This window comes from Silene latifolia, chromosome 9, assembly GCF_048544455.1.
Source record: "Silene latifolia isolate original U9 population chromosome 9, ASM4854445v1, whole genome shotgun sequence".
NCBI classification, from domain to species: Eukaryota; Viridiplantae; Streptophyta; class Magnoliopsida; order Caryophyllales; family Caryophyllaceae; genus Silene; species Silene latifolia.
The window spans coordinates 179,849,006-179,868,934 of record NC_133534.1 but is presented as its reverse complement, the minus strand read 5'-3'; the positions used below and the strand labels follow the sequence as shown (position 1 = coordinate 179,868,934).

Here is a 19,929-nt window from a genome sequence, read left to right as displayed (position 1 = left end):
TGCATTAGGTGGTTCTGGTAAGGCACTTGGTGTATGGGGGGTGTTACACAACCAGTCTACCTAGAAGTCTAGATCATATAATTTACTAATCACTTTATTTATTTCCACTGCGAGTTATAATTAAATTTATATTGAGTTTTTAGTTGATTAATTTGTAAAGAACATGTAATCGCTAGATTTGTCTAAAGTACTTTGGTTTGTTGTACTTTGTTATTCACTACCTCGGGAAACCGAGATGGTAACAGCCCTATTTATTTGGGAATATCTTGCTAAAAGCTCCTAAATAAATGGGGGTGTTACATTAGTTTAGTTGGTTTTTAGTGGATGTTGGTTCCGTTTGTTTTATAGTTGCCGGCCTTGAGTTTGCTGATAAGTTCATGTTCTGAATTTTGTCTACAATTCATGCTTGAGGTTGTTGGGAGTACGGAGTACTTTGTGGTCTTTTTCTGGTTTGAACTATGTCTTCCCTTACCGCTTATCAAAAGTTTCTTGAAGCCTTTTCTTGTGCCCATGTTAACGATGAGTTTATATAGGATGATGGGGAGAGAATGATAGGCTGTCTTATGAATCTTAAGTGGTCACCTTTGCTTAAGGTTAAGGAGCTCAAATACAAGGGGAACGGTTTTTGTAGAGAAAATTATTTTGATAGAACCGCTGCTTGTTACGACGAAGGTTATAAGCTTCTAGGTTTGAGTTTTGGAATTATTGGAGGTGAAGATGTCCAATCATTATGTGACCTTGTTGTGTCCCTTAAGTCTAATCTCGTTGCTTGCACCCTGAAACTTTAGGAATTTCAAGCTGCTTGGGATTTTTGCTCCATGATTTCCTCGTAAGGTTAAGGCTCTTTTCCATAGGGCAGTAGCATCTATGAAGTTGAAAAAGTTTATGGAGGCTGAATTAGATTTGGTGGAGGCTCTGGTGGTCGAACCTAGGAACAAGGATGTTCTAAGGAACTTAAGGTGGTCAAAGGTCACCTTCTCATTAAGGAAAATGGTAAAAGAGTGTTGGAGGTTGCTCCCGTAGATGGTGTGGATGGGATGATCAAGAAGCATGCTCAAGTTTCAAATATTGATATGATTATGAAGGAGGATGAAAGTATAATGAGGAAGGTGACGAAAATTCCAAACCAATAGGGGCACGAAATCTTATTTGAGCATAAATGATACCGAGATTGTGAAGAGGGTGGTGTCATATGCTCAAAGTACATGTGATATGGATTTGAACACTAACGCAAAGAAGAATGAACACTTTTCTAAGACGGCGGCTCTTGAGTTCTTCAAAAAGGGTGGAGTAAATTCCCCACTAAGGATTTCGGGACAATCTTATCAAAAGCTCCTTGAAGGTAAAAAGGTGAGCTTTTATCATAAAAAAGAGTTGTCCACCATAACAGTTCGAATTCGAACCCTTAGTACTGAGGCGTCTAAGGAGAGAGGCATCACTAGAGAGCATGGTAAGAAGAAGAGGAGGAGATGTCCAAAAAAGAAGAAACCAAACATTATGGCAGACATCAACGAAGATTCGACTCACTAGTAGAAAAAACACCTATTGCGTCAGTCGATTTACGTCGATTCTACAAAAAGTGACGCAAAAAGTACTTAGTTTTGGCGGGTATCCATTTTTATCCTATAGTCAAGCTTTTTGCGTCGGTTCTTGAAAGAAATTGACGTATATAATCAATCGATTCTCAGCAAAACCGATGTATTTGATCAAATACAACAATTATATTAATAAACCGACTTATTTGATATTACGTTTTTGCATCAGTTTTACCTGAAACCGATGCAAATACAAACCATTCCCATTCATTCCTTCGAAAAAGAATTAACACTCCCTTTCCTCCATTCCTTCATTCAATCGACACCACACCACCGCCCCACCGCCGACCTACCGCCGACCTACCGCCGACCCACTGCCGCCGTCTCACTCTTCTACTCATCGAATACCTAATTTGATATTGGTATGATTTTTACTTACTTTTTTTTGTTGGAAGTTCTTTTAATAGATTTTATTATTGTTGTTTACATACAATTTTGTGTAGTAATTGATTTGTTAGTATGAATTGAATGTAAATCTAGAATTGTTTTAGGGTTAGAGTTAGGTGAAATTGGGGGTTTTCTATTTTGATTAGTTGGTTTGGGTGGGTTAATTTCTGCTACATTTCACACCACTGTCCTCGCCTCGTCGCTGCCTTTCACCCTCGTCACTGATGACATCCCTCACTGGCAGTCTCACTTAGAAGGTATGTTTTGATTGTTTTCCCTAATTTCTCCAGTATTTTTTACGGTGCTAGCTTATAGATGAATGATTTAGGTGTTATACAAATTGTGAAATAAATTGTTGCTATTTCCCCCCTAATCAAACCTGAACTTATTATAATTTATAAATGAGTTGTTGTTCTGGGTTTATTGTGGCGGTCTTGTTGCTAAACATGGTTCGGTAAATTCTATATGGGTGTTGAATGTCTTTTTTTATGAAAATACACTTGCGACTCTCATGAAGATTACATTAGGCAGGATTTGGATAATGCATTCACGAATTCTACACTTATATGGTACCGGGAACATTATCTACTTGTCACTTCACTCAAATGTGTGTGCACCCTGATGTGTTATTGCTTGCCATTTTAAACTTGTGTAGTTCCTTTTTAACCTTATACGCTCTTCTCTAAATGCAACAAACACAATTATTCTCTCTGCCTTGGTCATAGATCATGTTATGCAGTAGGTTTGATATGTTTAGTTTTGATGGCTGAGGGTTCTAAATTGTAATGGTATTATTTTTAAACAGATCCACGGCTGACAGATTAGAATACTCTACTCGATAATATACGTGGCCTGAAAGAAGAAAAGGATGTTCAAGTTCCAATTTATGATTTCAAGTCTAGCTCCCGTGCTGGCTACAGGTACAATCTCATGTTTGAGGTATTGCGACGTCTTCTTTTGCAGTGTTACTTGGAATATATTAATCTAACTGTTAGAGGATTTTGGAGAATTGCAGTATGTCTGTTTTCCTTGATGTTGTTAATGTTTAGTTGCAGCATATGTTTTGGAGAATAAACATTTAAGATGTTCTCTCTGGATTGTAAGTGGGCATCAAGTTGTGCTTGTTTTTTTTTATCCTAAATTTATTTGTCCTTGTTGTTGTATTATTGTCTAATCGCGGTGGGCAAATATTCTAGCTAGTCAAGTATATTGTGTCACTAGGTAGAATCCCGTGCTTCGCACGGCCTGTTTTATATGTTATTGTTGAAATACTAAAATCTAATTTATAGGGTGGATACTCGTATCATTCCATCGTGTTTATAAACTACTTTTTCTATTAATTTATAATGTAAGAATCATTTAAAATCATATCATTTATTAAAAACATTCATTCGAATCGTTTACATTGAACTTTTTTGAAAAAAGTAATATAAATTTTGCAGCAAATATTACATTTGGGGAGTTTTAAGTGTGTTAAAAGTTAATTTTAAGAAAATATAAACCTCTTTTGAAATTAATATTGATTAAATAAATGTCTTGTATATTGAATAAAATTATACTGTGTAATTGGTAAAAGAGAATGAGAGATTTGAAGTAAATGTTCAGAAAACGTAGTAAGAAATATATGAAAAAATAATTAAAGATGTAGGAGTTAAAAAAAGTGGTAAAGAAAATGAAATAAATCGTAAAATATGCTTCAACGACCATGATCATTAGTTTATTATTATAGAAACGAAAATTAATGATTGATATTTTGAACAACAAAAATGGATATGGTAAATACAACTATGGCGGAGGTAGTAATACTCTTGTTTCTTCCGTTCCTTCCATTTGACTTTTTAGTTGAACTTTTATTTTACTACATTGATACTTCCAACTTGCTAAAAGTAATTGTTAAATTAACATATTGTCTTGAAACAATTATAGTCTCCTCCCATTTATAATGAGCTTCTAAAACCTATGGAGTATTTTATAAAAGACTGATTTTAATTAAAATAAACAACTAATTCAATATAATATCAAAATCATTTACTCGACTTAAACCTAAAACAGAGTAGTCCGTTACACCCCGGTTTAATAGTTAACCCAAGTCTGGTATTTACAATTTACATTACAAACTACCATATCCTATTAGGCTATTACTGCATGAACAGAAGATCCTGATAATTAATTGCACTGCATAAACCAAGTTATGCATATGGCCCATAGAAAATGGATAACTACATACTCGGAACTAATTTCCCCTGCCCATCGTTATTTAATAACCTCAAGAACCCTAGAAAAATTGTTATTCATCTCTGTATGCGATCCATATCGTTCCCTCTCTCGTCCAGGATCTCCTTCTCTCACATCGTTACTCTAGCAGATGTTTCTCCCTATCTACTACTTTTGGGCTACTAAATCAACTCCCTCTTCTCCAAGATCCAACTACTAAAGAATTACTCTGTACTTGTAATGCACAATCGAGTTCGTCGGCCGCTGAACAATCACGGATGGCTTTTTTTTTTGTTAACCTTGTTTTATCAATAAACAATACTTATAATACTCCTTGTAAGTTTATACTGCTAATCATTGAGCTCGATAAAGTTTATTACTTTAATTTGTTATACAATAACCTTCTCATGCATATTACTTGACCTTTATAGAAATTACAAAGTATCTCTCTCTAAATGAAACTACCCTCAAATAAAATGGATGAGGCAATTTTATCTTCTATTTTATACTGTTCGGATTTCTTCTTTCACCGGATTCAGGAGGAAAGTTGGTTACTTGGACAAATTAAGGATTTGGACCCAAAATTTCAGAATCATCCACTCCTCGGCATCGCAAGATATGGATGCTATTATGCTAGCTTGACCTTTCACCTCTTTGCCATTTTTAGTATCTTAGTTTCTATTTGCGCGTATCTTTCAAGTTTGGTAAGCAATGTCGTACTTGCAAATCAAGTTATTGCATCGTAATGTAAACGTAACAAATCGAAAAATTACTTTTTGTTTCTCACAATTTTTAAATATTTTCTTATGATTGTAGTAAGAAGAAGGGTAAGAAACAAATCATACATATAGACAACATAGTAGGGAAACGAATTTTTCTATATTTATAGGGTGTGTATATGAAGATTTGTGTGAACATTGGATGTGTTCATAGCATATATATATCACTGGATTAAGAGTTTTGTATTCTGTGTGTGTGTTAAAAAACATGGTGTTTGCTAGTCTAGTTTGAACTTGTGTATCTTGGAAATATTATTTTTTATGTACATGCAGAATGCAAATACATTATACATGAACTAATTCTCTTGCAGATGCATATTCAATCCCTATTTTCTTGGGAATTGTACACTACATTAGTTAATACTCCGTATGTCACTTATATATGAAAAACACTAATGTTAATCTTTAAAGCATTATTAAAATAAGTGTCATGTGTCAAATCTACAGTTTATTAACCAACCCAACTTTATATATAGATTGTATAAGATAAGATAAGATATATATATTTTATTATTTACTTGTACAAATTTATAAATATTTTTGTTATCAAATATCATCCAATAAAATTATTTTAGATTAATCCTCAATAATTAGCTCCTCCTACAATAAACAAACTTACTCAATACGGAGAAAGATAAAAAAACAAAAGCGCATTTATTGACATGCAACTATTTTTGTGCTGATATTTTTTATGACAACCATTGTAACTCATTGACTCATTGTTAGTGATTTTGAGATATTAAATGCTAATACTTAAATGTCAATACTTAATGTTGATGCCACATGGCGGATCCACACCTTCCCAACCCAGTTTTATATATATATATATATATATAAGATTACAGATGCGAGTCAAGTGTATTGTCTCAAATCCAGTAGGTATGACTAGTGAAGTTTTAAAATGACACCTCTAAATTTTCAGCAATCACAAATCATGTCGTTTAAAAAGCGGTTTATGATAGGGATGGATGAGGTTTCAACTTAGGAACTTTAAGTTCTCCCCTCCAAACTCTTCAAATTCTCACTAGGTCCTACCCTTGAAATTTCTTACTTAAGTTTTTGCCTTAGACTATTGACCTCAACATTATTATGGGCATAATTTTCACTTCTACTACTCTAAATGGATTCAGTTTTAGCAGGGAAGAGGAAATATGGAATACTAGTTTAACTTGTAAATTTATGTGAATAATTTGACATCTATTAAGGTCAATGCAATCTTATCATTTCCTTAACAGTATTTATTATTGTAGGTGCTTTAAAAAATGGTGTTGAGGCATCATTTTTTGTCCTTGCGAGCTTGAGAGATTTTTGAGTTCAACAGACTGCCAATGATAAAGACCTTTGTTTGATATGCTGTATGAGTTAATTTCCTGTTGTATTAATGAATGCACATTGAGCTATGTGGTTCGACCCAATCATACTATGCTCTGAAATGTCTGTAATCTTACTTTACACAGGTGTATGCTGTTTTTGCGAAAGGTAGTCGTGAGACACCTAGATGCTTGGAATTACTGAATGTAATAGGCTGGTACGTAGTTTCAATTTTTTTTTTTTTGAACCTTTGTGCCTTTTTAGCTACCTAATCAAATGAGCTAACTAAGTTGATTTTTGCTTCATGTGAATGGCTGTAATCGTTTTATTGGTTGCTCTGTGGAGTTATCGTGTACCTTCTATGGAAAGTTGAATAAAGATGAGGCTGCCAGAATAGAAGGTTTACTCTTTTTCACTCTTAGTAGGCTATAAAATGAGTAGAATACTTGATTACTTCCTATATTTTTAAGTTTACTACTCTGTACCTCATAGTTGTTGAAACTAGTACTCTAGTTAGAAAAGATTGACAATAAAAGGCAATCTAGAGGTCAAGGCTTTTAATTTTGCTGTTTTCCGACAATTTTTTTTTTCTTTTGCAGATGTGAAGGGAATTCGCCGTGTGATGCGGGGTCGAGACTGTATTTTTGATGTCTAAAGATCATGGTAACATTCTTTTCCCTTGCTTTTGATCAGCCCAACACCTATCACAAATTTGTTTATGTATATTGTTCTTGTGTTACTGATTAAAATCGAGTAATTGAGCATTGTTTCTCCCTGATTGTTTATCTTTGCTTGCAATAGTCCAGTTCTCTTGATATGCACTCAAGATGGAAATTTGGCATCCTTCAGGTTTAGGTAATATTATTTATCTAATTATTTGCTTAGAGTATGTGACATATGATTGCAAAACACCAACAATGGTTATTTCGTCCTACTGTTCAGATATAAGATGGATCTGGTCCTAAAGCCAGGTGGTTACTTTTGGTCCAAAATTGTAAAATTATTATAGCTTTGGCTAGTTTAATTTGAGAACCAAATACTATAGCTGGTCACAAGCTATGTACTTTGTTTCTGATCAAAAATTAGTAATGTAAATATAGAGACAGTTGATTGTGGAGGTTGTAAACATAAAAATATGTCTCATGTATTAAAAATAGATCAAAGTCAAAATGTTGACTCATGTGAAAGTATATCGTCTGAGAAATGGGTCGGTGGATTTTAACCCGAACAAATATGTCTGTACTTAGTCCATTTTTGTTAAGAAATAAAATCGGTCCACTCAAAAGATGGGTTGTGCTTTATTTCTAACACTAAGTATGGGGCGTAATGTTTAAGGCCAAAAGTAATGGTGCTACATCCGAATTGGGCTTATAAAACTGGAGAAGCTCGCCTAACGAAGGTTGACAAAGCCCACAAAATTGTCGAAAACAAAACAAGTATTAGTGACAGTGTAGCCGTGGTGCATAAAGGATTAATCATTATGTATGTGATAATGATGATCTTATCTTTCAAAAGAAAGACTTGGTCCTTAGTCAACAACCGCACAAAGTTTGTTGTACTAGAAATGTGGAGACTAGCATGAATATAGCAGGTCAACGAGAAATAAGTGGAATTTAGTTGTTTTGTTTACCGAGCACGGGAAACAAACGAGAAGAGAAAAAAGCTAAGTCTTATAAATACAGAGAGTCATCACTCTCATTGAAGACTAATCACCACAATTACAAAAATCAACACATTTACACCAAAAATACACTATAAACCCAAAAACCCTTCTACAAAACATTCTCTACAAAATCTCTCCCAAGAGAAAAACAAGAGAAGAAAATTACATTCATTTCTAGTCCTCTAGATTTGAATACTAAATTACTCTTTGAATCAACATCAAGCGTTCGTCGCCGTCAATTGAAGAGAAGCAAGTCAAATTCATCCAGGGAGAATCAAGTCTTCAAATCAAGACCCTCCTATTCATTCATCATGAAATCGAATCAAGTAGAATAACTAGTAGATTGTACCCGAAATCCTTTTGATTAATAAAATTATTATTTTGTTGCATTTGTTTGTGTTTTATCTCTTGTTTGCAGATTAAACGCAAATTTGTTGTTACAAATTTGGCACGCCCGGTGGGACATCTCTACTACTCATCTCTTTTTCCGCACAATCAAGTTTCACAACAATCGTTTCAATGGCCTCTAACGAAAGCTCAGTCCATCTCGGTGGGTCTCTCGACAGATCGCCCATTGGTGTTTCTACAAGGAGCAGGACCAGATCCATCCTTTTCCGTACCGCTGCAGCGAGACTCCGTTCTGCATCCGTGCCTACGAGACCCCGCAAATCCAATGTTACTGTTAATGCTCCAAGGGAATCATATGGTGCCGGCAACTCTAGGCCATATGAATATCCTGTGTTCGGTTCATCTTCTCCCATCCGAGTCGACGACCCTCAGTTTGTCTCGTCAACATTTCGAGAGATAATGTCCGGCACTTTTGAGGAGATGACTGTTCACACTAGCCCTTTGTTCGAGCCATTCAACGTTGAGGATGGCCAGAGTAGCGCTGGTTCGTCTCCGTCGTCACCACAAAGGCGTAACGAGGAGATGTCAAGCCAACCGTCATATTCCATGGTGGCACCCGTCATGGTCATTGAGGGCGATAATATGGAAGAACAGCTTAATAAAATGAAAGCTATTCTTGAAGACCTCCAAAAGGAAAACGAAGAGAAATCCAAGCAGATTGTCGCCTTGACGAAAAAGTTGGAGAAGCGGCCTACTCCGTCATTTCAAAATGAAGATAGTGATTATGCTAGCGAGAACGATGATGATCGTGATAAGGATAAGTCATTTACTGCTAAAGACGTCCAAAAGATGATCGCGGAGGCCTTCAAAAGTCAGTTTGATGGAAACTTTCGCTCCGTCGGCAATCACCGTTACGTCAAGCCATATAGTAAGAGGATTGACTATTTGAGGATGCCTATCGGCTACCAACCACCGAAGTTTCAGCAGTTTGATGGAAAGGGCAATCCCAAGCAACATGTTGCCCATTTCATTGAAACTTGTAACACTGCCGGTACTGATGGCGATCTCCTTGTCAAGCAGTTTGTTCGATCTCTGAAAGGGACGGCTTTTGATTGGTACACGGATCTAAGCGCCGAGTCAATCGACAGTTGGGACCAGATGGAAAAGGAGTTTCTTAATCGCTTCTACAGTACTAGGCGTATTGTAAGCATGACGGAACTAACTAACACGAAGCAATGGAAGGACGAACCCGTTATCGACTACATAAGTAGATGGCGCTCGTTAAGCCTCGAGTGTAAAGATCGTTTGTCGGAGACTTCTGCTATTGAAATGTGCATCCAGGGAATGAATCTGGATCTAGTTTACATCCTCCAAGGCAACAAGCCGATAACATTCCAGGATTTAGCCACTCGAGCTCACGACATGGAGATTACTATCGCTAGCCATGGGGGACGACTTTTTACTCATTCAGAACCAAAGACGGAGAGAAATGAGTATAAGAAAAACGACAAGGCGTCCAAGAGTACTTCGAAGGAGGTTATGATGGTGTCTACTTCTAATCCGGTGAAAATCTCGGCTCAACCAAAAATAGACAAGAAGGTGGCGACCTATTTAAAGGATACACGCAAGCCACGACCAACTTTGAAAGAGCTTGAGAAGAAGAAGTATCCCTTCCGGATTCTCGATCCGCCGGCATGTTAGATGATCTCTTGGAGAAGAAGGTGATCGAGCTTCCCGAGTCTAAACGACCAAGTGAAGCCGGACGTACGACCGACCCGAAGTATTGTCGATATCATCGGGTCGTGAGTCATCCGTTGGAGAAGTGCATAACCCTCAAAGAGAAAATAATGTAGTTAGCCGAGGACGGAAAAATTCTCTTGGACCTCGAAGATGCCGCTGAATCCAATTACATCGTAGCACGTGTAAACGTCGAAGGTGTTAAGACATGTCCTCCTTCGGCAGTCAAGGAATGTGCACGAATGATTCAGTCTGGAACTCTCGAGCCGGTGGTAGTCGTTATGCCTGAAGAGTCTAAGCTCATCATATCGCCAACTTCTCGCATTCAGAATCTAGAGGACGGTGACGAAGGGTGGACCCTTGTGACTAGGCATCGACAAAAGAAGCAAAACGGTCAGGCGTCGGTACCTCTAAATCGAAGATCAACTCATAAGAAAGTATGGAGATCTTCACACAAGAAAGATGAAGGAATCGTCACGGATTCTTCGTCAGATGTCGTATCGTCTAAGACAGTCAAGACAAAGTCACGTCGAGTCGTGACGTTACAAAACTACTTTCCCAGGCGTTACCTTGAAAAAGTTTCGGTGAACACCGTGTCTTCTGCCGTTATTGAGGAAAATCGCAGTGAAGACGATCTGACTAAAGAATCCTCGTCAAATTCGACCAAGGGGGCAAACGTTGATGCAATCCTAGACGCATTGCCTGCACGTATGGGGTGGCAACAAATGTTTCACTTGCCCGAAGAGATGCGTCAACAGTTGTCTTTGGCGATTCTTCAACCAGAAGCGTACGCTGATAAACTTAAAGCCGCAGGAGAGCCTGGAGAACAATCAAAAAAATGTGTTGCTTGCAATGCCGCGCTCGCTTTTACTGATGAAGATTTGTTACTAGGATCAAAGCTACACAATCTGCCTTTGTTTGTATCTGCATACATTCGGGAAAGAAAGGTGGGTCGCATTTTGGTGGACGGAGGTTCAGCCGTCAACATAATGCCGAAAGCCACTATGGAAGAGCTTGGGATTTCTGTAAGCGAGCTCGCCAAAAGTCGTTTGATGATCCAAGGCTTCAATCTCGGTGGACAAAAAGCAATTGGCATGATCAGTGTTGAAATCTCAATGGGAGATATGTTATCCACCACGCCTTTTCAAGTAATCGATGCCAAAACGTCATACAAGTTGTTGCTTGGTCGACCTTGGCTTCATGAAAATGGTGTTGTAGCGTCAACCCTACATCAATGCCTGAAATACTACAGAGACGGCGAGAAAAAAGTAAACGGCGATGTGAAACTCTTTTCTACGGTGGAGTCCTACTTTGCTGATGCTTGATTCTACGAAGAGAATGACACACCAACTGAAATGCTACCATCAACGATCATTTCGACTGGGACCAAGGTCTCGAAAAAGACGGATGACGCCAAAATTCCAACCGAAAAGGATTCGACAACAGTCAAACATCATGAAAGTGTCTTCATAAAGACGAGTCAAACAAATGTGAACTCTACCGAAAAGAAAGTTGCTCCGATCACGCAGAAAGCGACACCAATCTTTAAGTACGTGCCAAAATCAAAGCGTAAATATGGAGAGACGCCTTTCGCAGAGTGCGCACCTCAAAATGAAGCATCTACATCAACTAGAAGGATTGATGATGACGATCTGCAAACTTTGAAAAACAATGTCATCTTTCCCGTTGCAAGAACAAATCTCTTTACGACGAGTAAACAACCTCTGCCCGGTTTTACGACGGCGTCGATGAAAAAGGACCAAACATGTGTCGAAGAGTCGACAAAGGGACGATTCGATCCAAATGCTTACAAGCTTATGACGAAGTCCGGGTACGATTTTGAAAATCCAACGCCATTAGGCCAAGTGATTGAAGTCACCCCGTATGGTTTAAACCAAACGCAAAAGATATTTCATCAACAAGGGAACAAGCTCGAAATCGGAAAGGTTGGTATTGGTTTTTCGCCTCCCGAGCCCGTTAAAATTTCTGCACGACGTAAGGCAAATCAAGCGTCATCACAATATATTGTGGCAGATCTGGCGGAAAGTGAAGACGAGAACACAGAAATCTTGCCACAAAGGTCTGTTTTCAACAGGCTAGGTCAACCAACTTCTACTCCTCGCTCTTCTGTGTTCGACAGGCTCGGAGAAAGGGAAGAGACCGTCCGGGTGCAATTAACATCATGTTCTCAACAACAAAGGTCAAATACGTCAGTATTCACTCGCATTGGAGGGAGTGAGGTAAAGAAATCAGTCTTCAGTCGCCTTGGCAGCTCAAAGGTGCAAAAGAGGTGTCGACGAAAGCAGAAGAAGTCCTCGAAGACAAAAGTTGCAGTCGACCTCAGCAAAGATACTCATAGTGTAATTCCCTCTCGAATGAAACGTCATCTTGAAGTGGAAATAACCACGGGTAGGTCACTGAAAATAAAAGGACGTACCGTCATTTTCACGAATCCGCAAGACGAGTCAAGTCAAAGGAAAATCGCTCGGAATATTGCCTCGTCCAACCATGTGACGACACAAAAGTGCCAAGATTCGGATGATGAGATGGAAGTTGTTGAAACTCCTAAAACTCTCGAAGATGGTGTCGAGTAATGTTGGTGACTTGAAGAAAATCAATCTAGGCACAAGTTAACGTGCCATCGACTGCCAAGTCAAGGAAAATTCAAGAAGCTCTCTCACGACTAGTCATCCGCCAAGTCATACAATGACAGGGTGACTTCAAAAAAAAAATCATTACTATTACGACAAGTTTTGGTACGCCTTGACTTCCAAGTCAAACACAAATTCGCCCGCCAGACAAGTTAGGATGCTCATTATCGACTTCCAAGTCAAGCCAAGTGGAGCTGCGTTCGAGAAGTTATGACGCTCGTCATCGACTTCCAAGTCAAAGAAAAATGGATCGGGACCCCGCCACGTTAAGATGCAAAAAACAAAAAAAGTGCACATGACAAGGTTCCGAGGGGGCAATAGTCCGGAGATCCATCATCATGTCAACTCCTGAGCACGAGCCTAAACTGCACACCAAAAAAAAAAAAAAAAATCCAAACACATATCCCTTTGATGAACTACGTTGGCTTGATCCTGCGAAGTATTATTACTTTGTAGGTACGTAGGCAGCTTAAGTAAAACTCTTTTGCTTAGGTGCGGCCAAACCCCCAAACAAAATTGACTTTGTTTTGCAAAAACTACGTTGACTTGATCTCGTGAAATAATTTCTTATTTTTACGAGTACGTAGGCAGCTTGAGTCTTGCTCAAGTTCAGCCACACCTAAAAAAAAACTCATCGTTCATATCTTGGGGGCATCATTAAGTATCAAATCGCTGTTTATCCTTCGAAATGTGCTATCTTGATGTAAAAGCACTCAAGCTTCTACCCACCAAGAGTCTTTAATTGTCACGATGTAATTTTGGCGAAAGTTCACAAGTTTTAAGTTTTGGTCAAAATTATGAAAGATAGGTGAAGTCGTGGAAAAAGCTTCCAAGCACCGAGACTATGCCATAAAATTTGATGATGAAGATTCGGAGAAAGCCTCTAAGCACCGAGACTTGTCGTAAAGTTGAATGGTGAACAATTGGAGAAATCTCACAAGAAACAAGGCTTCATCAAAAATTAAATGGTTTAGATCTCGAGAAAGCTCTCAAGCACGAGGTCCTTATCGTAAAGTCGAGTAATGAACATTGACAATTACTATGTGGTCATCAAGCAACAAAATCTTCGTCAAACAAAAAAAAAAAAAAAAAGAAAAAAAAAAAACTGGGACTCGGAGAAAGCTTCCAAGCACCGAGACTTGTCATAAAGTCAAATGGTGAGAAAAACAGAGAAAGCTCGCAATACAAAAGCTTCGTTGTCAATGAACAAACACAAGTTGGATTCGGAAAAAGCTTCCTAGGCACCGTCAAAAAAAAAAAAAAAAAAAAAAAAAAATTCTTTAACTCCTAGCCCATAAGAGTGTAAACTATGTACGGCAAGACAAAAATGGATATGGAGATTGAGAAATAAAAAAAAATATGGCTCATCTTATAATTATCCATGTTTTCCGAAAAAAAAAAATACACACTCCCAAGTGTCAAAAAAAGTGCGAAGGAAAATACAACCAACGACATCATGGAAAACACTATAAAAGTGAAGGACGCCGCCTGTTGAACTTTATCGCTTGAGATTCGAGAGTGTAGCAACTTGGAGAAGGTCGGCATGGCATCAGTGTTTTTATGGTGTGAAGAAAGGAGCATCGGGCACGAATTTTCGACTTCTTGCCACCAACAGTCCAAGTTCGGTGGGTATATCATTGATAGCCATGATTCAGTGAAGGGACTACTTATAGGGGGTAAGATGGATCGTTTGTCTCCATTATCTACTCTATCATTTGTGTGTTCGACTGTCATTAAGTACTTTTGGGCAATCTTGTAAAATTTGGTCGTCTTAAAACGCACCATATCGTTTTTTAAGACTGAAAGAGAAACCAAGTTATTTCATTTCTTTTAAAAAAAAATATATGATGTGAAATATATGCTGAAAGACTGAAAACCCACGAGTTCCCAAAGCAAACAAAAACAAAAATGAAAAGTCAAAGTACTCAAAAAGTCTCAAAATACAACCCCACGTCCACACTGATTCATTTAATCATTTAAACTAAAACAAAGGCCTCAGTCCGACAGTCCCCAAGACAATTCCATGCGGGCACGAAGTTAAAGTCCGAAACGGCAACTGCGTCTGGCTTCATGATTTCGGACGTCAAGGCGAGGGCCTCAATCCGTAGCGGTTTCTCATTCGTCAGGCAGAGGGTCAACATTTTCCGGTGGCATCAGGAGTGTAGTCATCATGTCAATGACGGGTTTCGCCGTTGTCAAAGGGAAACATCAGAACCAAATCAGTCGTCAAAACAGAGGTGTCAAGAACTCGATGAGGATGACGTTGCGTGTGTCAGCCACCATAAAGAAGCCAGTCGAAGACCGATTTTCATTTCAGCCGAGATGGATCCGGGTCAAGTTTCACCAGCTCGGTATTTGCGCAAATTTTAGTTCTGATTGGCGCCGTCTTTACCGTCGTTATGCGTGGTTCTCGCCAAGTCACTTGTTGCACAGCTTCTCTACGGAGTTTGTTCTAGCCGTCGGACTTGTAGCTATCATGTTGTTTGCCGAGTTTCGTCGTCGTCGAAAAGGGAAACATGGGACTGGTTCCTGTGTCTTTCATAAAGGGAGTGGCGTCTTTGCAATCGTCAACGAATAAAATGTCGAGAATGACGAAGATGGCATGAATCACTAGTCTGAGAAGCATAGAGCGGCCGTCCGTAATTCACAAGTGAGGTGAATCAAGAAGCATGGCATCGTTAAGGCAGGGCACCGTACAGGTCAATGAGGAGAACTCAGTGTAACTCTCATCGTCAAGATAATAATGAGCACTGAGTCCACGTCAATGATGAAGCCGCTATGATGACTAGAAGTTCATTACAGCCCAAGAAGAAATACCCTGCATTCACAAACAAGAAACATGGGTCAATGAATTTTGAAATTTCTTACCTACAAACATGGGATCTGGCCGTCTGTGCGTAGCTTTGGTTTTCGTCGTCAGGAATCCAGATGAACTTTGGATGCTTGCGCGTAAGCCGAGTTGGGTCTCTAGAGTGCACGTGATTTATACTGACGTGAAAAATTTGTAGCTGGTTGGTGAATGGTAATCTCAAGTTTCTGTTTTGCTTTTATAGATAAAGAAATGAAGTTCTAGTAGGGCTCAAATACAAAGTCTATCATGACACAGATTCTCTTAACAAATTTATCAAATACTTGTACCAAACTTATCTTCAATTAAGTTGGTTATGGGATTGGATATTTGGATGGCAGATGAAGACTTTGCTACGCACTCAAACACTACTGTGTGCCATTTTGGTGAAATGAGTTGTTTCTTATAATTTAATTTATAAGAACAAATTCTATTTCTCAATTTGCTTAAGCACTTTGGAGTCTAGCGAGTTGAACTACTTCCTACACAACAATGGTGATGCTTGTCTGGCAAATAAGAAAAGAACAATGATTTTGGACCAAAGAGAAATGTGAAGCTCGGCTGCAAAATAAAAGCTATCGGGACCGACTCACGCTTAAACATTCAAGTTTGTGTACGTGACTCAATCCCGAGGGGGCAAATTTGTAGACATAAAAATATGTCTCATGTATTAAAAATAGATCAAAGTCAAAATGTTGACTCATGTGAAAGTATATCGTCTGAGAAATGGGTCGGTGGATTTTAACCCGAACAAATATGTCTGTACTTAGTCCATTTTTGTTAAGAAATAAAATCGGTCTACTCAAAAGATGGGTTGTGCTTTATTTCTAACACTAAGTATGGGGCGTAATGTTTAAGGCCAAAAGTAATGGTGCTACATCCGAATTGGGCTTATAAAACTGGAGAAGCTCGCCTAACGAAGGTTGACAAAGCCCACAAAATTGTCGAAAACAAAACAAGTATTAGTGACAGTGTAGCCGTGGTGCATAAAGGATTAATCATTATGTATGTGATAATGATGATCTTATCTTTCAAAAGAAAGACTTGGTCCTTAGTCAACAACCGCACAAAGTTTGTTGTACTAGAAATGTGGAGACTAGCATGAATATAGCAGGTCAACGAGAAATAAGTGGAATTTAGTTGTTTTGTTTACCGAGCACGGGAAACAAACGAGAAGAGAAAAAAGCTAAGTCTTATAAATACAGAGAGTCATCACTCTCATTGAAGACTAATCACCACAATTACAAAAATCAACACATTTACACCAAAAATACACTTTAAACCCAAAAACCCTTCTACAAAACATTCTCTACAAAATCTCTCCCAAGAGAAAAACAAGAGAAGAAAATTACATTCATTTCTAGTCCTCTAGATTTGAATACTAAATTACTCTTTGAATCGACATCAAGCGTTCGTCGCCGTCAATTGAAGAGAAGCAAGTCAAATTCATCCAGGGAGAATCAAGTCTTCAAATCAAGACCCTCCTATTCATTCATTGCGGAAATCGAATCAGTAGAATAACTAGTAGATTGTACTCGAAATCCTTTTGATTAATAAAATTATTATTTTGTTGCATTTGTTTGTGTTTTATCTCTTGTTTGCAGATTAAACGCAAATTTGTTGTTACAGAGGTTGCGTTGTCTTGTTTTCCTCCCATAACCTTTTGTCCGAGTAGTCCTACTTTTTTTAAGTTTAGATTGATCTTACATTATTTAGTGCATTCATTTTCGGATTGTTATTGTGGGAGCTGTTGAGCTCAGATTGTCATTCCAGGTAGCAAGTAGCGATCTTATTGCTTATGGTTTGATACCTGAATTTCTTGGAAGATTTCTTGTCCTTGTTAACTTGTCAGCCCTCACTGAAGACCAACTTGTTGAGGTAGGTAATATTACTCATTCCTTGATTTGAGGGTGCAGAACCTGTCAAACATTATCAGCTATTGTCGTGTAAGACATTAGCTTAGTTATTTTGCAATCTACGCCAAAATCATGTACAAAGGAGCCTTTGAATTAGTTTCCGTGTTTTCAATTATTTCACTAATGCAACCCTTGTGATGTCATAGGTTTTAACGGAGCCAAAGAATGCACTAGGAAAACAATACTGAAAGATGTTTCAGATGAATGGAGTAAGTTGTTATTCTTCTTTATTTCTAAAATGTTTCTGGTGTGATTAAGTTTGCCTGCTCTTTTTATTCACAAATTAGGGAGACAATGTCGATGAAAACTGCTGTGAAATAGATTCTAATGCAAAATAAAAGTAGTGATTTGTTACGGAACACGTGATGAAGAGAAGGGGGTTCAATTTTGAGGAACAGATAAAGAACTGTACCAATGTAGTTCACTACGTTCTCCATTTTTTGAGGCCAATCTTACAAATTCACCATGTTTCCACTTATAGATAAATTTCATGGATTATAAGAGAAAAGTACTCTCCTAAAAGTCTCTAGGGCCCGTTGTTCATGCACTCGATAAAACTTATTTGTGAAATTTTTTTATAGAATGAAGCCTTGCATTTGACCTATGTTAGGTATAATGGCTGAAATGAGTTACAAACTGCGATATGAACATATTATAGTTGTACTTTGAAGTTTTATTATTGTTGCAGGGTATTGTTCGCTATCTTCTCGCTTGTTCAATGACCTGAGCAGAGACCAGACTGGGTTGCCATGCATGCGATCTATGTATTCTTCTACTAATCTGATCAAGTACTATTGACTTAAGTATGTCCGGTTGAGATGTTGAGTTGTGTTAGGTTTGTGGCATCGAGTTTGGATTGAGATATAGTTTTATATATGTAAGTTTACTAGATATTTCATTTAGTATAGATTAGCTTAAGACGTTTGTGGGATTATTTGTACTCTGGATTGTATTTGGAACGTTGTTGGGTTGAATAAGATGTAATGTTGTTTTACATGTGATGTATTAGTGGTTGGTTGAATCTATTTTTGCATGCTTAGTATTCGGATTGTGAGTTTTATATAATTTCGGCAGCAAATTTTTATATAAAAAAAAATATTAATAAATTACGCCGGTTCTTGAAAGAAATGATGTAAATGAGAAAAATGAATTGGCCCTAAAACAAAATATCAATTGCATTAGTTATGATAACAAAAGACGCAAAAAATAAAGAAAATACATCGGTTCTATAAAGAACTGATGCAAATGTTGAAGCATTTGCGTCGGTTGTACCTACAATTGCATCAGTTTTTAAAACATAACTGACGGTAATGGTGATTTTTTGCTTCTGTTTTTAAGACACAACTGACGCAAATGTTGAACTTTTGCGTCGATTCCACAACTGACGCATATCAAATACGACTCCTCGATATACGTCAGTCAAAAACCGACGCAAAAGGCCTTCTACAACAGACGCAATAAGGGTTTTTTCCATTAATGACTGCTTTAATTATCACCAATGTTTGAGTGTGTCCTCAGCTCATCCCGACACAAGTTTGAGTGTGTCCTCAGCTCGTGATTTCTCCACATCTCCTGGTTCCCGAATCCTCCATGGACCCACTAAGGTTGTTGCCCATAATTCAAGTATGCTGGTTTTTCATAGTGCCACCTCTATTTGCACTCAATTCCATAATGGTTTTTATGACAACCAGCCTTTTGTTTTTTCAGCTTATCCTAAGAAGGGTAAAATGCACTCCTCTTCTCTTGATAAACGTGTTTGCAATCCGAGTACGTGTATGCTTTGCAGGTACCCCGAACATCTTGTGCGAGGGAAAAGGAGAATAATCTTTTCCAAGAAGAAGCATGGCATAGTAGATGAATCTCCAAGACACAGCTTATCTACATTCTCTACATTCTCTGCAAGTAGATCTTTTCATTTTACACTCCTACGTCCTCGTGGCGTAAGTGGGTCTTGTTGTAGGTACTTTTCTGAAGCTCAATTAATCAAGAAGATAAAAGAAGTGTTAGCTCAATTGGACAACTCTGATCGTCCTCTCAAGAATCCTACTTTATCTGTCAATCCCATCCTTTGTTTAATTTCTTACGCAAATAATGTAATAATATATCCCGACTATGAGAGTCGGGTGTGTACTGTGTAAAACTATCTTTACTGCTGCCAAAAAAAAGTAGTGTTATGTGTGAGAAGCAATAAGGTAAGAATTAACAAAGGGGCTCGATCAATCGAAGCCTTTCCATAAGCCAGATCTGAAAAATAAGGCAAAAGATTAGAATCCATCATCAACCGAGGCCCACGGCCCGAAAAAAAAAACGAAAAAAGAAGAGAAAAATGGCCAAAAAACGAAAGAAAAAAAACGGCAAAAAAAAAAGAAAAAAAAGAAACAAAGTCGTTTTACTTGTAAAATGATAGGACTTCCCAGATAGAGTAGCTTGCGGTTCGCCTTTTGGTTGTCCAATCCCAAAATGGTCTCTCCAAACACCAA

The 19,929-nt window shown here is 38.0% G+C and overlaps 1 protein-coding gene across 10 annotated transcripts; it reads left to right on the top strand.

Moving 5' to 3' along the window:
• Positions 1 to 1,751: 1,751 nt before the first annotated feature.
• On the top strand, positions 1,752 to 18,450 carry LOC141600254 (uncharacterized). Of its 10 annotated transcripts, none has more exons than XR_012524272.1 (9): positions 1,752 to 1,957; positions 2,788 to 2,902; positions 6,226 to 6,330; positions 6,433 to 6,686; positions 6,886 to 6,949; positions 7,088 to 7,141; positions 17,294 to 17,411; positions 17,596 to 17,658; positions 18,138 to 18,450. XR_012524272.1 is itself a non-coding variant. In XM_074420444.1 (9 exons), the coding sequence occupies exons 6-9, from the start codon at positions 7,114 to 7,116 to the stop codon at positions 18,245 to 18,247; spliced, it is 336 nt and encodes a 111-aa protein (XP_074276545.1). In that variant the 5' UTR covers positions 1,763 to 1,957; positions 2,788 to 2,902; positions 6,226 to 6,330; positions 6,433 to 6,686; positions 6,886 to 6,949; positions 7,088 to 7,113; the 3' UTR covers positions 18,248 to 18,450. The 10 variants fall into 10 exon arrangements, 4 of the variants coding, with proteins under 4 accessions (XP_074276545.1, XP_074276544.1, XP_074276546.1 ...); XR_012524275.1 differs by having other exon boundaries at positions 1,763 to 1,957; positions 17,307 to 17,411; XM_074420444.1 differs by having other exon boundaries at positions 1,763 to 1,957; positions 17,281 to 17,415.
• Positions 18,451 to 19,929: the final 1,479 nt, after the last annotated feature.

Bases quoted from the DNA above. Each gene is read 5' to 3' on its own strand.
- LOC141600254 (XM_074420443.1), top strand. The intron at 17,416-17,595 runs GTAATATTACTC...GTGATGTCATAG, and splicing joins AGACCAACTTGTTGAGGTAG to GTTTTAACGGAGCCAAAGAA. The intron at 17,659-18,137 runs GTAAGTTGTTAT...TTATTGTTGCAG, and splicing joins AGATGTTTCAGATGAATGGA to GGTATTGTTCGCTATCTTCT.